Here is a 17,332-nt window from a genome sequence, read left to right on the forward strand (position 1 = left end):
TAAGGTTAAAGTTTTTGCGGTTTGGGGAAGAAACCACAGAGTCAGGTAGAGTATTCCACACATTGACCACTCTGTTGCTGAACTCGTATTTCCTGAAATCAAATTTGGTTCGGTTTACCATGAGTTTGTATCTATTGTGTGCTCTTGTATTGTTGTGGTTGAAGCTGAAGTATTCATTGACAGGTAGGACATTGCAGTAGATCATTTTATGTACTATACTTAGATCGAACCGAAGGCGGCGTAGTTCTAGGTTGTCCAGGTCTAAAATTTCAAGTCTGGTGGCATAAGGTATTCTGCTACAAGTAGAGGAGTGGAGAACTCTTCTTGTGAAATATTTCTGGACTTTCTCAATTGTATTAATATCAGATATATAATGCGGGTTCCAGACTGATGAGCTGTATTCAAGTATTGGTCTAGCAAATGTTTTGTATGCTCTAGTTCAGAGGTCTCCAAACTTGGAAACTTTAAGACTTGTGGACTTCAACTCCCAGAATTCCTGAGCTAACATGACTGGAGGAGGAATTCTGGGAGTTGAAGTCCACAAGTCTTAAAGTTTCCAAGTTTGGGGGCCCCTGCTCTAGTTAGTAGAGTGATATTACCAGAGAAAAAGCTATGCAGGATTCCCTGAGGATGGGCTCCAGCATGAGTCTGAAAGTTCAGAAGACAAAACCTCTGGTCCCAGTCCAAACTGGATCTTGCAACATTACCCTGGTACATATACGTTTGCCTTTATTCACTGGAAAGTTGTCAGGGAAGGTTGCAAATTGTGGTCACGTGATATCTTCGTTAAAGACCAGGGTAATTTGACCAGGGGCAAAAAAGGCTGTAAAATCAGGTGAGGTCACGATGACCACACTGCTTAATGATGTATATCCAGCCCCAAATACGGTTGTCAATGATGTACTTCACTATCTATATTTTTGATATGCTACAAAATCCTTATTACTACTAAAATGCTAATTACTACATTATGTGGATGTTTCATCACAGATTCACTGACATATTTTTTTTTTCTATCCAAAATGGAGAAAGTCATTTACTTAAGTTGTGAAACTTGTACAAGTTAGCATAAGCCAGTTCCTGGTGTTAATTTTATAATGAATACAACTTGAGATATGTAAGTAGTCAAACTGAGAATATAAACCCTGGGAGCACTAAATTATTTTGCTGTCTTAGAGTCACCAATGAGAAGGAAACACTTGTTAAACAAATGTCCAAGAGTACGAAGGGGGGGGGGGCTAATTAACTGATTGCCCTGTATCAGTGGTTTTGTACTTTGAAAGTGGAAAAAGTCTCAAATCATCTTGAACATTATGTTTCAATAAATAATATGCTAAAACTTAAGCACTCCTGAATATAAATTAGACTTTCTTTCCTGGGTGGAACCTATGGGTGGGAGTAAGGGAGTTTGGTAAAAATAAATAGCATAATCCTGGCATTCTAATAAAGAGACATCATGTTATCTCATGACAAAATATATCTGTAATTAAGTGAAGTCATCTCCCTAAAGAACATTAAATCCATTTCACAAGTTTTTAATATTAATTTACAGATACTTACTGCAGTTCATAAATACACTGAAGAATGACATGCATTAAATGAAGGGAGGGTTTGCTTTTTACATAATGTGGATAATTTTAGAATCTCTTCTCATCTGTGCTTCTTGCATGGCCCATTTTATAATGCCATTCCTTGGGCATTCTAAAAGTAAGATGACTTAGCAAAGAAATAAAGTTTTATGTGTTTTTAAAAACTTTTTAGCTTAAAATATAAGTAACTTTCAGAGCACCAACTTCTTTCCTTGGCTGCCATGGGGTCAATTATATTTTCCACCAGAATTCCAGGAAGCACATGCAATGCAAGGAGACTGAAAGGGGATAACATTTTTGGTTTTAAAATGAATTCATAATTATCATTAAAGAACATGAAGATTTTCCCCACTGACATTTTTTTAAATTCCCCATTTCTGCAGAGGAATGAGAATATTATTTTTATGAAATGGAGAATTTCAATTAAATTTCAAATAGATTGAAAACACATTAACAGAAGCTTACTAAGTAGCACAATGCTGACCCATATCGTGAAAAATGGATGTGCACAAATACTTTAGCCAACATCTTCAATCACCATATATCAAAGTATCAAATAAAATATGAACACAATATTCAAAACATTATATCATTCAGTTAATTTTGCATTACTTGCTAGTCAAATATATCAGCTGAGTCCCCACTAGGATGCACTATTTACTTAGCCTGTGAAATTACATCATATTTGTTTGATGCTCTAGTCATCATCTACATATCAGGATGGTGGTCATGATTGCATCTTCAAAAACATATTCCCCTTTTTATATTCATGTGATGTTAAAAAGCACCAGGCAATCAATCAAGGCCTTAAATTGCATAGTCATAACCACAGCTTGGTGTCAGCATTCCAAGTAAACCCTCGATATAAATCAGAACTCCGAGACAAAGTCCATCAAAGTAAGAATTTATTAGAGAAGTCATGTTGGCCCATCTGGGGAAAACCCGAATCTGAATTCCCGTGTTTCTCCTCCATACACACTAAAACTCACACCCTGCCCCATTTAGTGACCTTCACATCACATGGCCCAATCAATCTCCTGTCTCAGCTGCCGCCAAGTTCCTCCAGGTTCCTTGATCTCTTCTGAAAGAATGTTGTTATGGCCAAAGTCCCTTCGCTATTCTCCCATTCCCACCTCTTGCCTATCCCCCACTGTGGCAGCCCTGAAAATCTGTCCCAAGATAAATTCGGGGCTGACATTTGGTTCTTGGATGCCTCTGGTCATCAAGTAATGAAAATGCATGTTGAAATCCAATTTCAGTACACACAGTATAGACAAGTGTAACCCTAACAACAATACTATTAACAAAATTATGCACAATGAAGAGAAAGCAGGCAAAACCTTCCATCTTTCTCATCACACTTGATTACTTGTTAATTTGAATGACTATTCCGCAAACAGATAAAATAATTACTTCTTTCACTATTGATTTAGGGGATTTACTGCCACAAGACACTCAGTGATGGAAATGGCCTTAAAGAAACTTCAAGAATTTGCTCCATTTAGGATCCACCTACTCAGATCAAGAATATAGCCATATTATTTAATCAGAATGTCAGCATTGAAGATGGAATATATCAAATGCTATGGGTAAAAAAGCAAAATAAGGAATTATGCATTCATCCTATAGGAGCCTCTTAGCACACTAGTTAATATCAAACTTCATCTAAGTAATTGCTACGACTAACCAAATGTAAATAGTGGCCCATATCTGGCCCAGGTTATGCTAGAGATATTCTCCTCTAACTCAAGACATGATACAGAGTAGGAACTGAAAAAATTAAAATTAAACTGCTCATAATCCAGCATTGGGAAAGCCCACCACAATGCCTCTTTTGAACTTACTTTTTTGGGGATGGGGGCAAACTGTAAAAAAAATAAAACCTGATTTCTTTCCCAGTTTTCACTAGCTTAAAGAGATTGGCAGCCACTATAGCAGAACTCTTTCCATATTTAAATGGGAATAGCCAATATAACTTAACAAAGAGTAAGCATGTGTAGATTTGTTTGCTTTCCTGAACTCTCATTTCTACAGTCCCTCTGAGAATATAAATACTTGCAGTTGACAGGATAGCTTTTCTGTGAATGAATGGTTGTAGATATGAATATGGGGATAAATTAATTTTATAAATGGAATGCTATATTTTACAAACAATTAATCTTAACTGACAGTGATTAGTACAATTTATAGTAATTTAATATTTTGTACTGGTGGTGTCTTTTTTGGGAGCATGGATTCTGGCAAGTGTAAGAGTATATGTGCATAGCTCAAATACAAGTAGGTCACATGCACACTTTAATTGGAGGAATAAAATCTCCAGGGCTGGTCTCATAAGAAGTTATGAAAACTAGACTGTTTACAGAACATTTCTGTTTATTTATAAGTTTTCTGGGTGGTCAAATATTTTTATGAGAAATTATCTGAAATTCATGGTTCCTTAGTAAAGCTAGAATTGGAACTTAACTCACTTGTCTTTTTCATAAAACAAATAAGTCACATCAGATGGCTAGCAACACAAAAGGGCTCAGGATGGGAGACTGGGTAACAATAAGATGGAATGACTGATAAAACTGAGTACTTCTTTCAGTCTCCAAGATCTTTGTTCTCCTTCCCACATAAGGTGTTGTGAATGAATGAGTGAATGAAAGTATGTTCTGATGTGAGTCACCATTGAACAACATGGTTACCAAAAAGGATCATTCTTCACAGGAAGTCAGAGCTGTTGTGAGCTAGTTCTCACAGTCAGTAAAAAGCAATGAATGAACCAATCTGATTATTGCCAAAACATAGATACAATGGAAATGAGAGCCAGCTTGCTCAAAAGTGGGCACCAAAGAGTCTACCTGCTAACAGTCCACCTGTGGGCAAGAATACAAAAAGAAAAGCCCTACCTAAATGAAGGCTTGAAACATGACTTTTTAAACAGGGTTAATTTTCAATTGCTACTACAATTCTTGGTTTGTTTGTTTTTTAACTTTTTGGGTGGGATGATGGTGAGCTTATCTAAGTGGATCCAGTCTAGTTTCCAACTCTGAATTGCAGAGTTTCATGGAGGATTCATTACTATTTTTGGTAAAAGGAAGATCTATTCAATATTACTCTATTCTATTTCATGATTCAAATCCTTCTTTGTCCAGTCAGATGCATACCCAAGACAGCAGAGTTCTTAATTTATCACAAATGATTATGTGTATGATTTGCTATTGAAATGCTCACAAATATTTTACCCATATAGAACATTTTCTTTCCAATTTGACTTCCACATAACTTAAATTGTAGCATTTGTCACATCTCTACTTACCAAGCCTCCACATGTTGAAAGTGCTACAGTAGAGTTTTTGTGCAATCGCAAAATGCCTTGATAAAAACAAAAGTCTTCAGATGGGAATGTCTGTACTGTCTTGGTTCTCCCCTTGCCAAGAGTTTGTACTGTAAATCCAGGTGCCATAAGAAAATTGGAGGTCTTAAGATCAAGTTGGAAGTCATGGCCAAATCCTTGGAGATGGAGATGTAACGAATCAGTTGAGCTCCCTGAAGTTGATCGCTTCCTTCTTTCATGGTGTGCAATTGCATGGCTTATATAATCTCCATTTTGGTCTACTTCATATGCTGTCACAATGTCATATTCTGTAATAAGTCAAGGCATAGCATCAGATTGCAAATGGCAGGCCCAAAATGCAGGCACAATTTGAGCATCTACAAATATAATTCAATCTGCAACCTAGCTCCTCAACTAAATTAAAACTAAATTAAAACTCCAGATAACTATCATTGATATATCCATGAGAAGATATATCCATGAGAAGACAGTGATAATAGATGTAAGGGCTAAAGATGAAAGAGTGACTTGCTTAAGGCTATGAGGCCAACCGAGAGCTTCATGCAGCTCCATCATTCAGCTGCAACCAGCAATGCAGATTTTCAAGAAAATGTTCATTTGGAATGTACCCTATATTGAAATATAGTGGACAAAAATATTAAACCACAACCAATTGGTTTAAATAATGTTATATATTAATTAATATATACCTTTAGTGTATATATTTACAGGCAATAGGATCTTGTGTTATATTACTTATATTGAAAAACTTCAATTCTAAACTACTGTAGGAGATACTAAAAATCATTCATATACTATCTTGGGTTTCAAAAGAAGTGTGTGATATATTAAAAATATTTTTCATTAAGTGCAAATGGGTATTTTCAGGTTCACTACTTATTCATTTCATTTCATTTCATTTCATTTCATTTCATTTCATTTCATTTCATTTCATACAGAGATAATTCTAATTCTGAACTCCCAGAATTATATTCTGATTTTCTAAAGGGGCTGTTTGAACTTAACAGGTGTGCTATCTTGCTAATATTCAAATGAAGATCTAGAGATAACAAGATTCTTTGCAAATTGTAGGTTCAAAATTCAAAGGCAAAAAGATTTCATTAAACTTTTGTTGAGATTCACTTAGATGTGCAACCAAAGGTTATAATCCAGAAAATAGGCAATTACCTGCAGTTGAGCCATTTTTGGCAGAATGGAATGAACATTTTGGATGAAAAATTGAAAAAAATCCTGCATAAAGGATGAAACATTTTCTACCTTATGTTGTACTGATTGTATATTGCATGTTATATGAAAGAACATGAAAAAAAAAATCTTGTATGGTTCAACAAAAGTCACAGAATCACAGAATGATGGTGGAAAGGTGGAAGAGAACGTAAGTCCAAACTTGTTCCCAGTTTAATCATGATTTAGTAATTGAAAGCAATTTATTGACTAGTCAAATGCCTCTTGATCCAAAGATAGAAGTGAATAAAGTGAGTGCAAATAAGTTTCCCAAGTGATCATTTACTAAATAGACAATGCTACTCCTGATAGATTATTTTGGTATTTGAAGTAATTTCAGCTTCTATTCATTGAAATACAACTTGACCAATCAGTACATTGCTGTAACCCAAAAAATGTCAGACGAAAATGGCCAAGATCTCGCTCTGAACAACATTGATAATAGAAGAAATAGTATGCACATTTATGTTTAGGCAATATTATGTTAGAGGTTGTCCCAATAAATTCCACATGGCTTACATCTCAGTACATATGTATGTTGTTGCTAATTCAATCATGTTCGTGTCCTTTTTCAAAACAGTTCGGGAGGGTGCATTTGGCTGTTATTAAATGTCCCAAGGAGGATGTGTGGGTAAGATCCAGATCATGAAACAATTTGCTTGTGCCAATATTTTGGGGTGTACTGAGGCAGGAGAAGTAGATATCACTGCAGACAGGAGCACGTCCATTCTCTTCGCAAAGAATGAATTAAGCAGTTCCATTTTCTCCCTGCTGTCTGTCACTCCTTGCCATCTTCTCCCATTATTGAACTAATCATTTCTCTGATCTTTTTCTTGTTTTTTTTACACTGAAAGAAACTTTTTAAAAAATCATTTTTTGACATTTGTTACAAATCTTAATTCATTCTGATCCTTAGTGTTTCTGACTTTATCTTTGTAGATTTGGGCTATAGGATGATATTCTGTCTTAATTACATGTCTCTCTTCTTTTTATACCTCTCCTTTTTGTTTTTCAGTTTATCAGAGAGTTCTTTATGTAGCCATTCTGGTTTCTTCTGGGATCAATGATTCTTTTTCAACGGGATTGTCCTAGACTATAGTCTCATTTTTCAGAGTTTCCCAAGCTTCTTGAGTTGTTTCTCCCTTAAATATTTCCATCCATGGAATCCTGCCCAAGCTCTCTCTAAGTTTGTTGAAATCAACACAAGTTTAAGATACTAGTTTGATTTTGTTCTATTGCTTGTTCCTACATTATGTTGAATTCCAATAACACATAGTCACTTCTCCTAAAGTTCCCATAACTTCAACCCCTTCTTTCATTTCATCTCTTTTAGTGAGAATTAAGTCCAGTACAACCAATCTTCTAGTTCCATTCTTTATTTTTTGGTAGGCAAAGTTCTTTAGTAGATTTATCAGGAATCAGTTTGATCTACAACTACGTGCGGATTTTTCCTCCCAGTTGATGTCAGAATTGTTAAAGACCTCCATTGCTATTGTAGTGAACACCTCCTGCACACCTTAACTGATTAGCAAAAAGTTCTTCTATTTCCTCTGTTTGGTTGAATGGTCTATAATATGACAATGACACCTATGGCAATATTTTTCCTTTTATAGTAACCAAATTCACACTTTGCATCCTCTACTGTTCATTTCTTCTCCATTTGTATATACTGTATTTTCCTTTAATACACCCTAGTAAATTATCATCCGAAGGACTGCAAACTTTTTTTCACTGGTCTGCCTCTTCCTCTTATCAGGGACTTCATCCTTTTCCCCCCAGAAACTCTTATAAAGAAGTGTCAAACTAACATTCTTTTTTTTCAGGCAAGAAATCAAGTATTCCTGCCTCTTTTACCAGCTTACTTGCTTTTCATGTCAAGCACACAGGAAGAGTAAAGATGCAGAAGACATTATCCTTTTATCATCAGTTATGAATTTCTCAATCTCAGCAACTTTAAGATGAGTGCATTTCTATTCCCAATCCAGGCTGGGGAATTCTGGGAATTAAAATCCCACCTCTTAAAGTTGTTGTGAAACCCTGTTTTATATTTAACACAAAGGCAGAACAGATAGATAGCCAAGAAAAAGAGACATTTCCCTCTTGGAGACTTTTCACATTAGGGATCCTTAGCAGAACGCCAATTTTTGCTACGTTGATGTAACATATTAGTGCCATGATTCATAGTTCTGATATTCCCTCCTGTTCTATATTTTTAAGACTGATGTCCTCAGTATGTGTTTATGTACCATCTGCCCAGATAGATGTATCTGGTAGGGGAATTTATACCTACCGTAACACTAGTAGGCACTGAGGTAGTTTAATAAAGAAGGATAAGATATTTGGTGGTTTCCAAAACAGAAGGACAAGAGTGCCTGGGATTAACCCAATTGGGTGGTTTGCCATTGGTAACTGTCTTGAAGGCAATGAATGAATGAAATTAATGAATGAATTGAAATGAATACAAGGTTTTCTGAAGAGAGGATCACTCATATTCATTGGCAATTAAATGGTAATAAGGACAGAATCTAATATGAATCATGGGGCAATGTCTTCCACTGTCTCATAGGACTCATTTGAGTTTGTGGAGGCTGAGAAGTGGATAGGAATCTGCAGCATGAATCAACATGTATTTAGACCCACATCCTCCTGGCTCTTCAGGCATCTGGAAGGCATGCATGCCAGAATTCAAGAGACCATTTTTTTGCAGGGGGAAGAGGGAGGAGGGTGTGATGTCATCAGCCTTGAAAAAAGTGTGTTCTCAAAGAAGCCATACCTCGATATATGTGGTTTCCAATCCCCCCTTTGGTGAATGTTGCTGAAAAAGTTGCAGTGCCCTAATTACAGAAGACTCTAGATGAAAATGATTTATTTGGGATTTTGCCAGGTTTCAGATCAGGACAGAAACAGTATTGGTTACTCTTGTGGATACAGTCACATACTCTCAGCCCAACCCACCTCACAGGATTGTTGTTGTGGGAAAACAAGAGGAGGAAATAATATTAGGTATGTTTGCTGCCTTTACTTATTATCAACAACAATAAAGGCAGGATAGATACCAAAGCAAAGCAAAGCAAATAAATAAAGTATACCAGGATCTCGATGGTGTGAGAACGACCCATTTGACCCTGTTAGATCCCTCAGTGGCTGTTGTTATCATTGATCATGCTATCTTGCTGGATTGCCTACTGGTGTTGGAGATGCTACCTTGTGGTGGTTCCATTTGAAGGGGAAAGCAGCTGAACCAATGAGTGTTCTAATGTGGGTATTACAGGCTTGGTATGCTTCCTACTACATTTCAATATCCACATGGAACTGTTGGGGAAGCTCTTCCACCAGCTCTGGTTGAGGAATTATTGTTTGCTGATAATCCTTGTTTGTGCATCATCTCCTCAAGCCAGGTTCTAGTAATTGTGACAGCTTAACTCTGTCTAGAATTGTAAGGACCTGGATGGGTAGAAATAAGCTCTGACCAAATCTCAAAAGATGTTGTAACTGTTGATCCAGAGGCACCCCAGTTCACAACAATTCCATTGTTAGCTCTGGATGAGGTCATCCTTGAAGCAGGGAGGGGCTGCTGTGGCTTCCATCCCTGCATGAATAGGGTTCAAGAGGGGTAAGACACATGGGCCCCAAAGTAATCCTCTCTGTGGTTAGCCTCACACTCTTGAACTCCTTGCCTCTGGAGACTTGCTTGCTCCTTCTTTATTGACAGTCCACAAACTGGCAAACATAATTCACAGATTGGGTGATATTTTTTAAAGCATTGTTTCATTGTCAGATGTAATGCATACTTTATACTGTGTGTTGCCTTTAATTGAGGACTTCACTATAACTGAGTAGGTCACTATAAAAATACAGTCAGATAACGTTAGAGATATTATGTACCATCAACAGATAAATGCTTTAGGTATTTACGCCAGTCAGGGAAGAAGGAGATTCCATTCTTGTCTGTCTACTCTAAAAATGCTAGAGGAAGACACAACATTCCAACACTTTTTACACCAGAGAAGGAAGACACAGATCTTCTCCTGCATATTCAGTAGAAGAGGGGCCAAGCATTGGTCTCCTCTTTGGAAGTATGTTCACTCACTGGATCAATCTTTTTTGGCACTTAAAGTGGATAGATGAGTAGCCAAAATATTACTATTCATTAATATTAATATCCACTAAGTATACAAAAATATTAATATTTGGTATTTACTGTTATCATTGAGATGGTTTTATTGTTGGGTTTTATTTGCTTGCTTGTTTTATGATTTTAATAAAAGTTGGACTACCTGCTATCCCGGTTGTGAGAAAAGGGTGCATGTTTGTGTTCTCACACAGGACAGTTGCTCACTTATTCTGAAATATTTGCAAGGCAAACAAAGCAAACCACTGATTGGCTTTAATCTTTATTAAGTTCCTATTGCTATGTGATAAGACCTCACTGAGAGCAACAGTTATTCATTAGCTTGAATGTGTGTGGGTGTTATTTCCTCATCCATTAAGTTATTATTGTTAGGTTTTAAGTTGCAGGGCAGCAATTCTAGACTGGAAGAAAGCCAGTAACAAATATATCAGTTTAATTTAAGAAAGTCAAGTCCAATCCTTTGACACAGAGTAATGAAACACATCAAATATAGCACACATTTCACAATTATTACCATGCCAAGTATCAGCAGATAAATTCAATAATTCAGTCTTACTAATAAAACACAGAACTTGGCACCTATAAAAAGCAGCAAGATTTCTTAATAGCCTACTTATAAGCATTTTGTTTGGAATTAGTCTCTCAAAATTCAATATCATTTACTCCCATGTGGGTTTACAACTGGATAAATTAGATTTAACAGGTTAATTGTTTATGCTTTAAATGTTTAGCTTATTATTATTTGAATCCCCACAGAATGATACAGCCAACGTTATGCAAGTTTAATTGACAGCTAGTCCCATTATTTTGGTGGGGCTAAATTCCAAGAAAGTGTACTTCCCTCAGTGATTACAGTGGAATATATTTCTAAACATGCTTATGATTAAACAATGTAAACAACCCCAGTTTTACAGTTCTCCTACCTCTGAAACAGGAGCTTTTGGAGTGCTCATAAGATCATATTAATGTACAAAATCTCAGTTAACTTCTCTCAAAGTTCATACAAAATAGTACAGCACATTAAAATTGCAGTCCTTACACTACTAAACATTATGGCATTCACTTCCAAGTAAACATGCACTGTGATATCTGGAGATGGATGCTATCAGTGAAAAGTTGGTGCATTTGCAAAAGATTGTAAAGTCAAAAAGGCTATTTTCAGGTATTATTCACTGAAATGCTATTCTTGGTTACATAACTTGAGCAGTTAGGAAATTAGTAAAATTCAGGTGCCCTGACAAATATACCAAGTTCTGTTAACTTACCACTATTATCTGTGAAGTGCAGCAACTCTGAATGCAAAGAGGAAAGCAGGAGAGGTTGGCTTCCTTCAGCTGTTTGACCCACACATCCCTATGAAATAATAATAATAAAAATAATAATAATGCAAGAAACCAAGCACCTTTGAAAGAGAGGCAGAGACCAACAATCTTTCCCCCCACCCTCGATATTTTGCAAAGGCTCAGGGAATGCAGTCACATTTTACAAACAAGCAAAAAAAAAGGGGGGGGGAAACTTTTTAAACATTGTTTGAGAGAACATCCCCGAGCTATTCGCGTTGACGTCATTAATGCGGCGGTAAGGGGAACCGGGTCGGGTAGGGTGAGAAAAATGCTTCCGCTTAGTTGCTCTGTCTGAGGCTGGGCGAACGTACCTTAACCTGTATTTCAAAGAAAAGCCAAAACCACAGCCCCGCTAAGCCGTTTGAAGGCATCATCCGGAGAAGTGATGAATTGGAAGCTGTGGGATGAAGCCGACGGAGGGAGGCTGCCTCCTGGTTTGGAAAGGGAAATGGAGCCCTCTTCCAGGGTGGCAAAGACCTGCATCTGCGAGGGGGAGCTGTGCAGAGAGGCAGCCTAAAGCGACTTTATGACAGGAATGAACAGATCCCTCTCCGGTTTCGGCGAAGGCGCCGCGGCGAGGAGAACGCCCAGCGGCTGTTAAAAAGTGCCTGACCCAAAGTGGCGGGGCTGCTGCTGCTGCTGCTGGTGGTGGTGACGGTGACGGCAGCGGGCGTGGAAGGGTTGGAGGCTCCTTGGCGCGCCAGGTGTATCGCTCCAGCCCGTCGCCCCATGGGAGCTTCTGCGAGGACCTCCCGCTTGCCGCACGGGTGAGGGTAACACGCCCCCCCCCGGGCTCCCGCTGAATGACAGTCACTTCGGCCCCGCCCCTCCCGCACCTGCAGCGGCGGCGGCGGAGAAGCGGCGGGCTCGGATGGAGAGGTGGGAGGTGGGCGGGGCTTGGGTCCCGCCGTCCGGCTCCCTCGCCTTTGTCCTGCTGAGCCAAAGAGGCGGGCAGGTAGGGGCAAAGCGGACGAGAGAGGAGTTTCGGGACCCCGGGGGCTCGCCACACTCTTCAGCCCTGCAAGTGCTTTCGAGCAGGTGCAGAGGGCAGACGTCTTCTATCCTTCAGAAAGGACGAGTATATACACCTGACGCGCTCCCCCCTCAAAAGGTGCCAGAGCCATACATTTCAACTCTACCATTCCTGAATGCAAATGTATATGGGCTATGGACTTCTGGGAGGAAATGCGCTTTTTAAAAATTCCCCTGGTGAAAAGTGCTAATAAAACTAGCGCAGAAGAAAGGGTGAAGTCATTCTTTTCCTTCTGAAGGGAGATCCTTGCACTTCGTTTTAATTGAGAAGAAGTGCTCGGAAGAACTTCAATCTCTTGAAACGTTTCAAAATCTCATCTTGATCTGTTGATAAGGTAAAGTCCCAATCACTGACAGCAAAAAAGTTTCATTATTGTCAATAATTGAGCATAGTTTCTTCCTGGTGAATTCAGGTAGGATCTCGTTCTGGCAGCCATTTTAATGTTCTTTCTTCCCATCTGTAAAGGGCCACTAAAACATGCCAGTGTAATTTGCTCTGTCCTGACAGCTAAATACTAATTTCCTTGACAGTGACATTGGTGTAGGCGTGAAAATGAGTAAGATGGCCGAAGTGGCATCATGATGCAGGCACCAGCCTTTCTGTATATGTACTGATGTTGCATGCATGTTCAAAGGGGCATCACAACACTCCACATCCTAGAAGCCACTGCTCCCTCAGAAACAAGGAAGTACAGTGCTGCAACTTCCATGTGGGCCAATAAGAAAATCATTTGCTGGATTTCCCACCTGTAGGATAAAGATCTGTCAGTCTTCCTACCTAACATGTAGAGATACTGGTGTAAAAGTTGAGTTTTACAGAAGTTTAGACTCATGGGTCTTTTCTGTTTTTCCAGGAAGCCTCCATTCATCCACAGATCAAGAACTACAGCAAACATTCATCCTCTAGATCAGGGGTCCCCAACCACCGGTCCGGGGACCGGTACCGGTCCGCGGAACAACTCCTACCGGGCCGCTGGTTGCTGGGCACCGCCATCTTTTTGACGAAAAAGTGCTTCCGGTGAGCTTTTCCGGTAGAAAGCTCACTGGAAGCACTTTTCATGAAAAAGATGGGGCGCATGCGCTTCGGTGAGCTTTTCCGGGTAGAAGGCCATTTCTACCCGGAAAAGCTCACCAAGCATGGCGCCGCATCTTTTGATGAAAAAGTGCTTCCGGTGAGGTCACCGGAAGCACTTTTTCATCAAAAAGATGGCGGCGCCCACCTGGTGCTGGTACCGGGCCGCGGCGCCCAGCTGATGCCAGTACCGGGCCGCGGCATAAAAAAGGTTGGGGATCACTGCTCTAGATCATCTGCAGATTGCTTCTCTGGCTTGCTATCTCTTTCCCTCTTGGTCTTGGTTTCCTACTTAGTCTGTCTTGATTGTTCTCTTACACACTTCTCATTGACTTGTTCTTGCTCATTCTCTCAAACATGGCTGATCAGTGGACTCTTAATAGGCACCAGAAGGTAGACTTCCTGCTACTTCTGCCATCTCCCCTAGCTCCATCTTTGAAATTTGTCTTTTCCACCACTTCTGCTGCCAGAATAGCATTCAGCAGCAACACTCAGTTTACAAAAAAAAAAAAAAAATGATTTTGAAAAGTGGGAAGATTTGTATTGTTCCTATGTGCAGTCTATAACCAGTAAGCAGTTTGACAGAAGCATTTAACAAATGTGAAGAGATGATTTTGCACAGGGCCTTATTCTTTCTCTCCAAAGATTAAACCCCACAGGCTGGGCCTGAAAAATGTGAGTGTCTATGCTGAGTTGAAAGCAGCCACAGAAACTGGGCAGACCCTAGTGCCTGACTGCATCATCACCATGGACACCACCAAAGCACTGAAAAGTGAGCATACAGCAAAGCATGTGTCTGGATAGAAAATGCCACTTTGACATTTGATCAGCTTCGTATAGAATTAGGCAGGGAGCTCATCTGTGGGCTGGATATGAGACAAGGACTACATCATGATCATCATGTCCTTAAAGAATGGTTAGCAACACACGTTTGTGCCACAGTGAGGGCACATGTGGACAAGTCATTTTCAAGATCAGCAAAGATTTGTTAAGTGTTACCACTCTTTCTGACCATTGGTACTTCTTTATTTATTTGAAAAGGCAGTTCTAAAAATGGCCTGAAGTTATAGGTGTCTCTATATATCAAAATTATTTCAACACACACTTATTTGAAATAATTGCTGATTCTTTGACAGAGAATGTAAAAATCCTTCACTGCATGCAAACTGTGGCAACTAGAAGTTGTGGACTAGTGTAGCAAAATAACAAAGAATTTTTCTGTGAATTTATCCTTCTTCCTATAACCAGACACTGGGAATTATTGACAACAATATTTCTGTCTTCATCCCAGTTTATTCTCTATAAATGGCCATGCAGGATCTTCTGTAAGTCTGAAGTCTCCAGATTTGGAGAGTACCTTTCCCATACACAGTACTTACAGTGCATTGGGACAAGAAGGAGAAATTATATAATAAATTATATAAATGCATTAAACTAATTGGAAAGGCTTTGCAATGGGATATGGGGGTTGGTCTGATTTAGTATGAGCTAGATTTAAGAATTTATTATAATGGCAGCGGAAAATGGATTGTGTCTAGCTTTTCCAACTATCCCACTTCAAAACCTTGAGTGAGGCCTATTTCCAAATGCACATTAAAGAATCAGTATAAGATCTGCTACATTGCTGCAGTGAATAGCAGTATCTCTTTGGGTCATTTTTGCCTCCTGCTTTATTTTTCTTTTAAAAAAAGGTTTTTGAGGTTTTAAAACAATTCTTTGTTCATCTACCTATTACTTCTCTAGACAATAGTAAAAAAACATTTAGATATAGGATAATCCTTGGTGCTAACTTGCTATGTACTAATGAAACTCCTTGTTTGCTAGCTTGACTAAATCAAAAACATGAGAAGAAAAAATATTGGCATGCTGTAATGCATGACATAGTTTTCAGTACTGTGACAAATTACATGGTATTTGGCTTCTTGTAGGAGTGAGAACTCACCCAGAAGAGGGAGCTGGGAACTGTACAGACCATACAGTTGAGTCAGCATTATAACTGCTTCTCAGGAGACTTTCTTCCCTAAACTCACAATAAAGCATTAAACTCCTACATATGCTTACAGCTACAGAAAAATTTATATTCTCTATGCCTTCAGTGGAGAGAACAGAAGATGCAAACCAAAGTAATCCAAATGCTCATGTAACATCTAACTGATAGGGAGCCACCCAGAGTTGGTTAGAAGATGGGTGGTTATATAAATGTTTTAACTAAATAAACAAACAAACTCTAAGATTGGAAAACAAATAAAGACCAGAAAAACATTATCCTTCCTTGGCTTACATGACAACTCTTCAACTGAAATTTGCACCAAGGAGGATCTTTAATACTTAATTTGAGGATGGAGAGTTTGGCAAATTTAATAAGACTAACGAAAGCTAGTGATATTCAGAAAGCAAATGTTTAGTGAAAATTAATATTTCAAACTGTATTACCCTAATAAAGGGGTCTACTTGATGGATGAAAGAACCATGAGTTTGTGATGAAAATGAATATGACTTCAAAATTAATATATTATTTTGAGAATAGTTCCTACATTGGTTTCCCTTAAACATTTTAAGTAAATTGTTAAGCTATTGATAAGATGTGAGTTTCTTGATTTTTAATACTACTGTGGGACTAACCTGAGAATTACATTTGACAGTCTTGAAATGCTGGCAAGTGCTTGGTTCCAATATTTAACAAGAAATCCAGAGATCTTCCAGCCCTTAGGCAGTTTGACATATTTGGGCTTTATTGGAAAACAAATTAAAATTTGATATTGATTATTATGAGAAAATGGCACACTGAAATAATTTTAAAATAGAAGTAAATAACTTTTACTTTACCTCTATTTTACATCTATCTTGTTTATTGAAAAAAACAAAAATATAACATGAAGTGAAAATCTTAAGTACTGAGACAATGAAAATTTTGAAAAATATTAAAAAGAATACAATTTTCCTCAAATAGCTGCATAAAAATATTTATCAGATAAAATATTTGTTTGTCTCAAATGCTATTGCAGAATCTGAAACTCTGGTACCTTTGAATATATTACAAACAGTTTTTGTAGGAGTTAAATTTACAATTCAGTATTATCTATCTTTCTGTCTGGATAACGTGCAAGGAATTTGGAACAGCAAATTGTTGTAGTCTATATAAACAATGGCAATGTTCTCAAATTTTAAGGAACTTTAATTACATTTTTGGGGATTTAAAAATTAGGTTATACTTGTTTGAGTATATTGCATTTTTAAAACAGATATTCAAAAATGCCTGAATCTTTCCTATGCTGGAGTTGTAAAAATCTGAAGGGACATTAATGATATGCCTTGGTTATTTCTATTGATAATTCTTTTATGGTTAGTTATGATTACAGCAGTATTCTTGGGAGGAATGCAAAATTTAAAATATTAATGTAGTGTTAAATTAGATTCCCCGAATCTGAATGTCAATGAAACACTTTGGATATATCAATGGATCCCTTCAGGTTTAATCAGGCTCTTAGATGAAGCAGTGTAATTGTGGGAATGAAGAAAATGTGCCTTTTCTATTACAGCAACTGCCCACTAGAACAACATCCTCTTCAAGGATATAGTTCTTGTCCTGATGATGTTCAG

The 17,332-nt window shown here is 38.1% G+C and overlaps 1 protein-coding gene across 1 annotated transcript in view; it reads right to left on the reverse strand.

Annotated features, from left to right (window-relative positions):
• ADAMTS16 (ADAM metallopeptidase with thrombospondin type 1 motif 16) overlaps positions 1-12,371 on the reverse strand; it is a 79,553-nt gene extending 67,182 nt beyond the window's left edge. The window contains exons 1-3 of the mRNA XM_026672512.2: positions 11,940-12,371; positions 11,551-11,638; positions 4,891-5,216 (exon numbers count right to left, since the gene is read on the reverse strand). Coding sequence (XP_026528297.2) covers positions 4,891-5,216; positions 11,551-11,638; positions 11,940-12,002 — 477 coding nt within the window. The 5' untranslated portion in view covers positions 12,003-12,371. The remainder of the gene's footprint in view (positions 1-4,890; positions 5,217-11,550; positions 11,639-11,939) is intronic.
• Between the last annotated feature and the right edge of the window lie 4,961 nt (positions 12,372-17,332).

Source organism: Notechis scutatus, chromosome 3 (assembly GCF_049901735.1).
Source record: "Notechis scutatus isolate UNSWTSFEM ecotype Mainland chromosome 3, rNotScu1.2, whole genome shotgun sequence".
NCBI lineage: Eukaryota > Metazoa > Chordata > Lepidosauria > Squamata > Elapidae > Notechis > Notechis scutatus.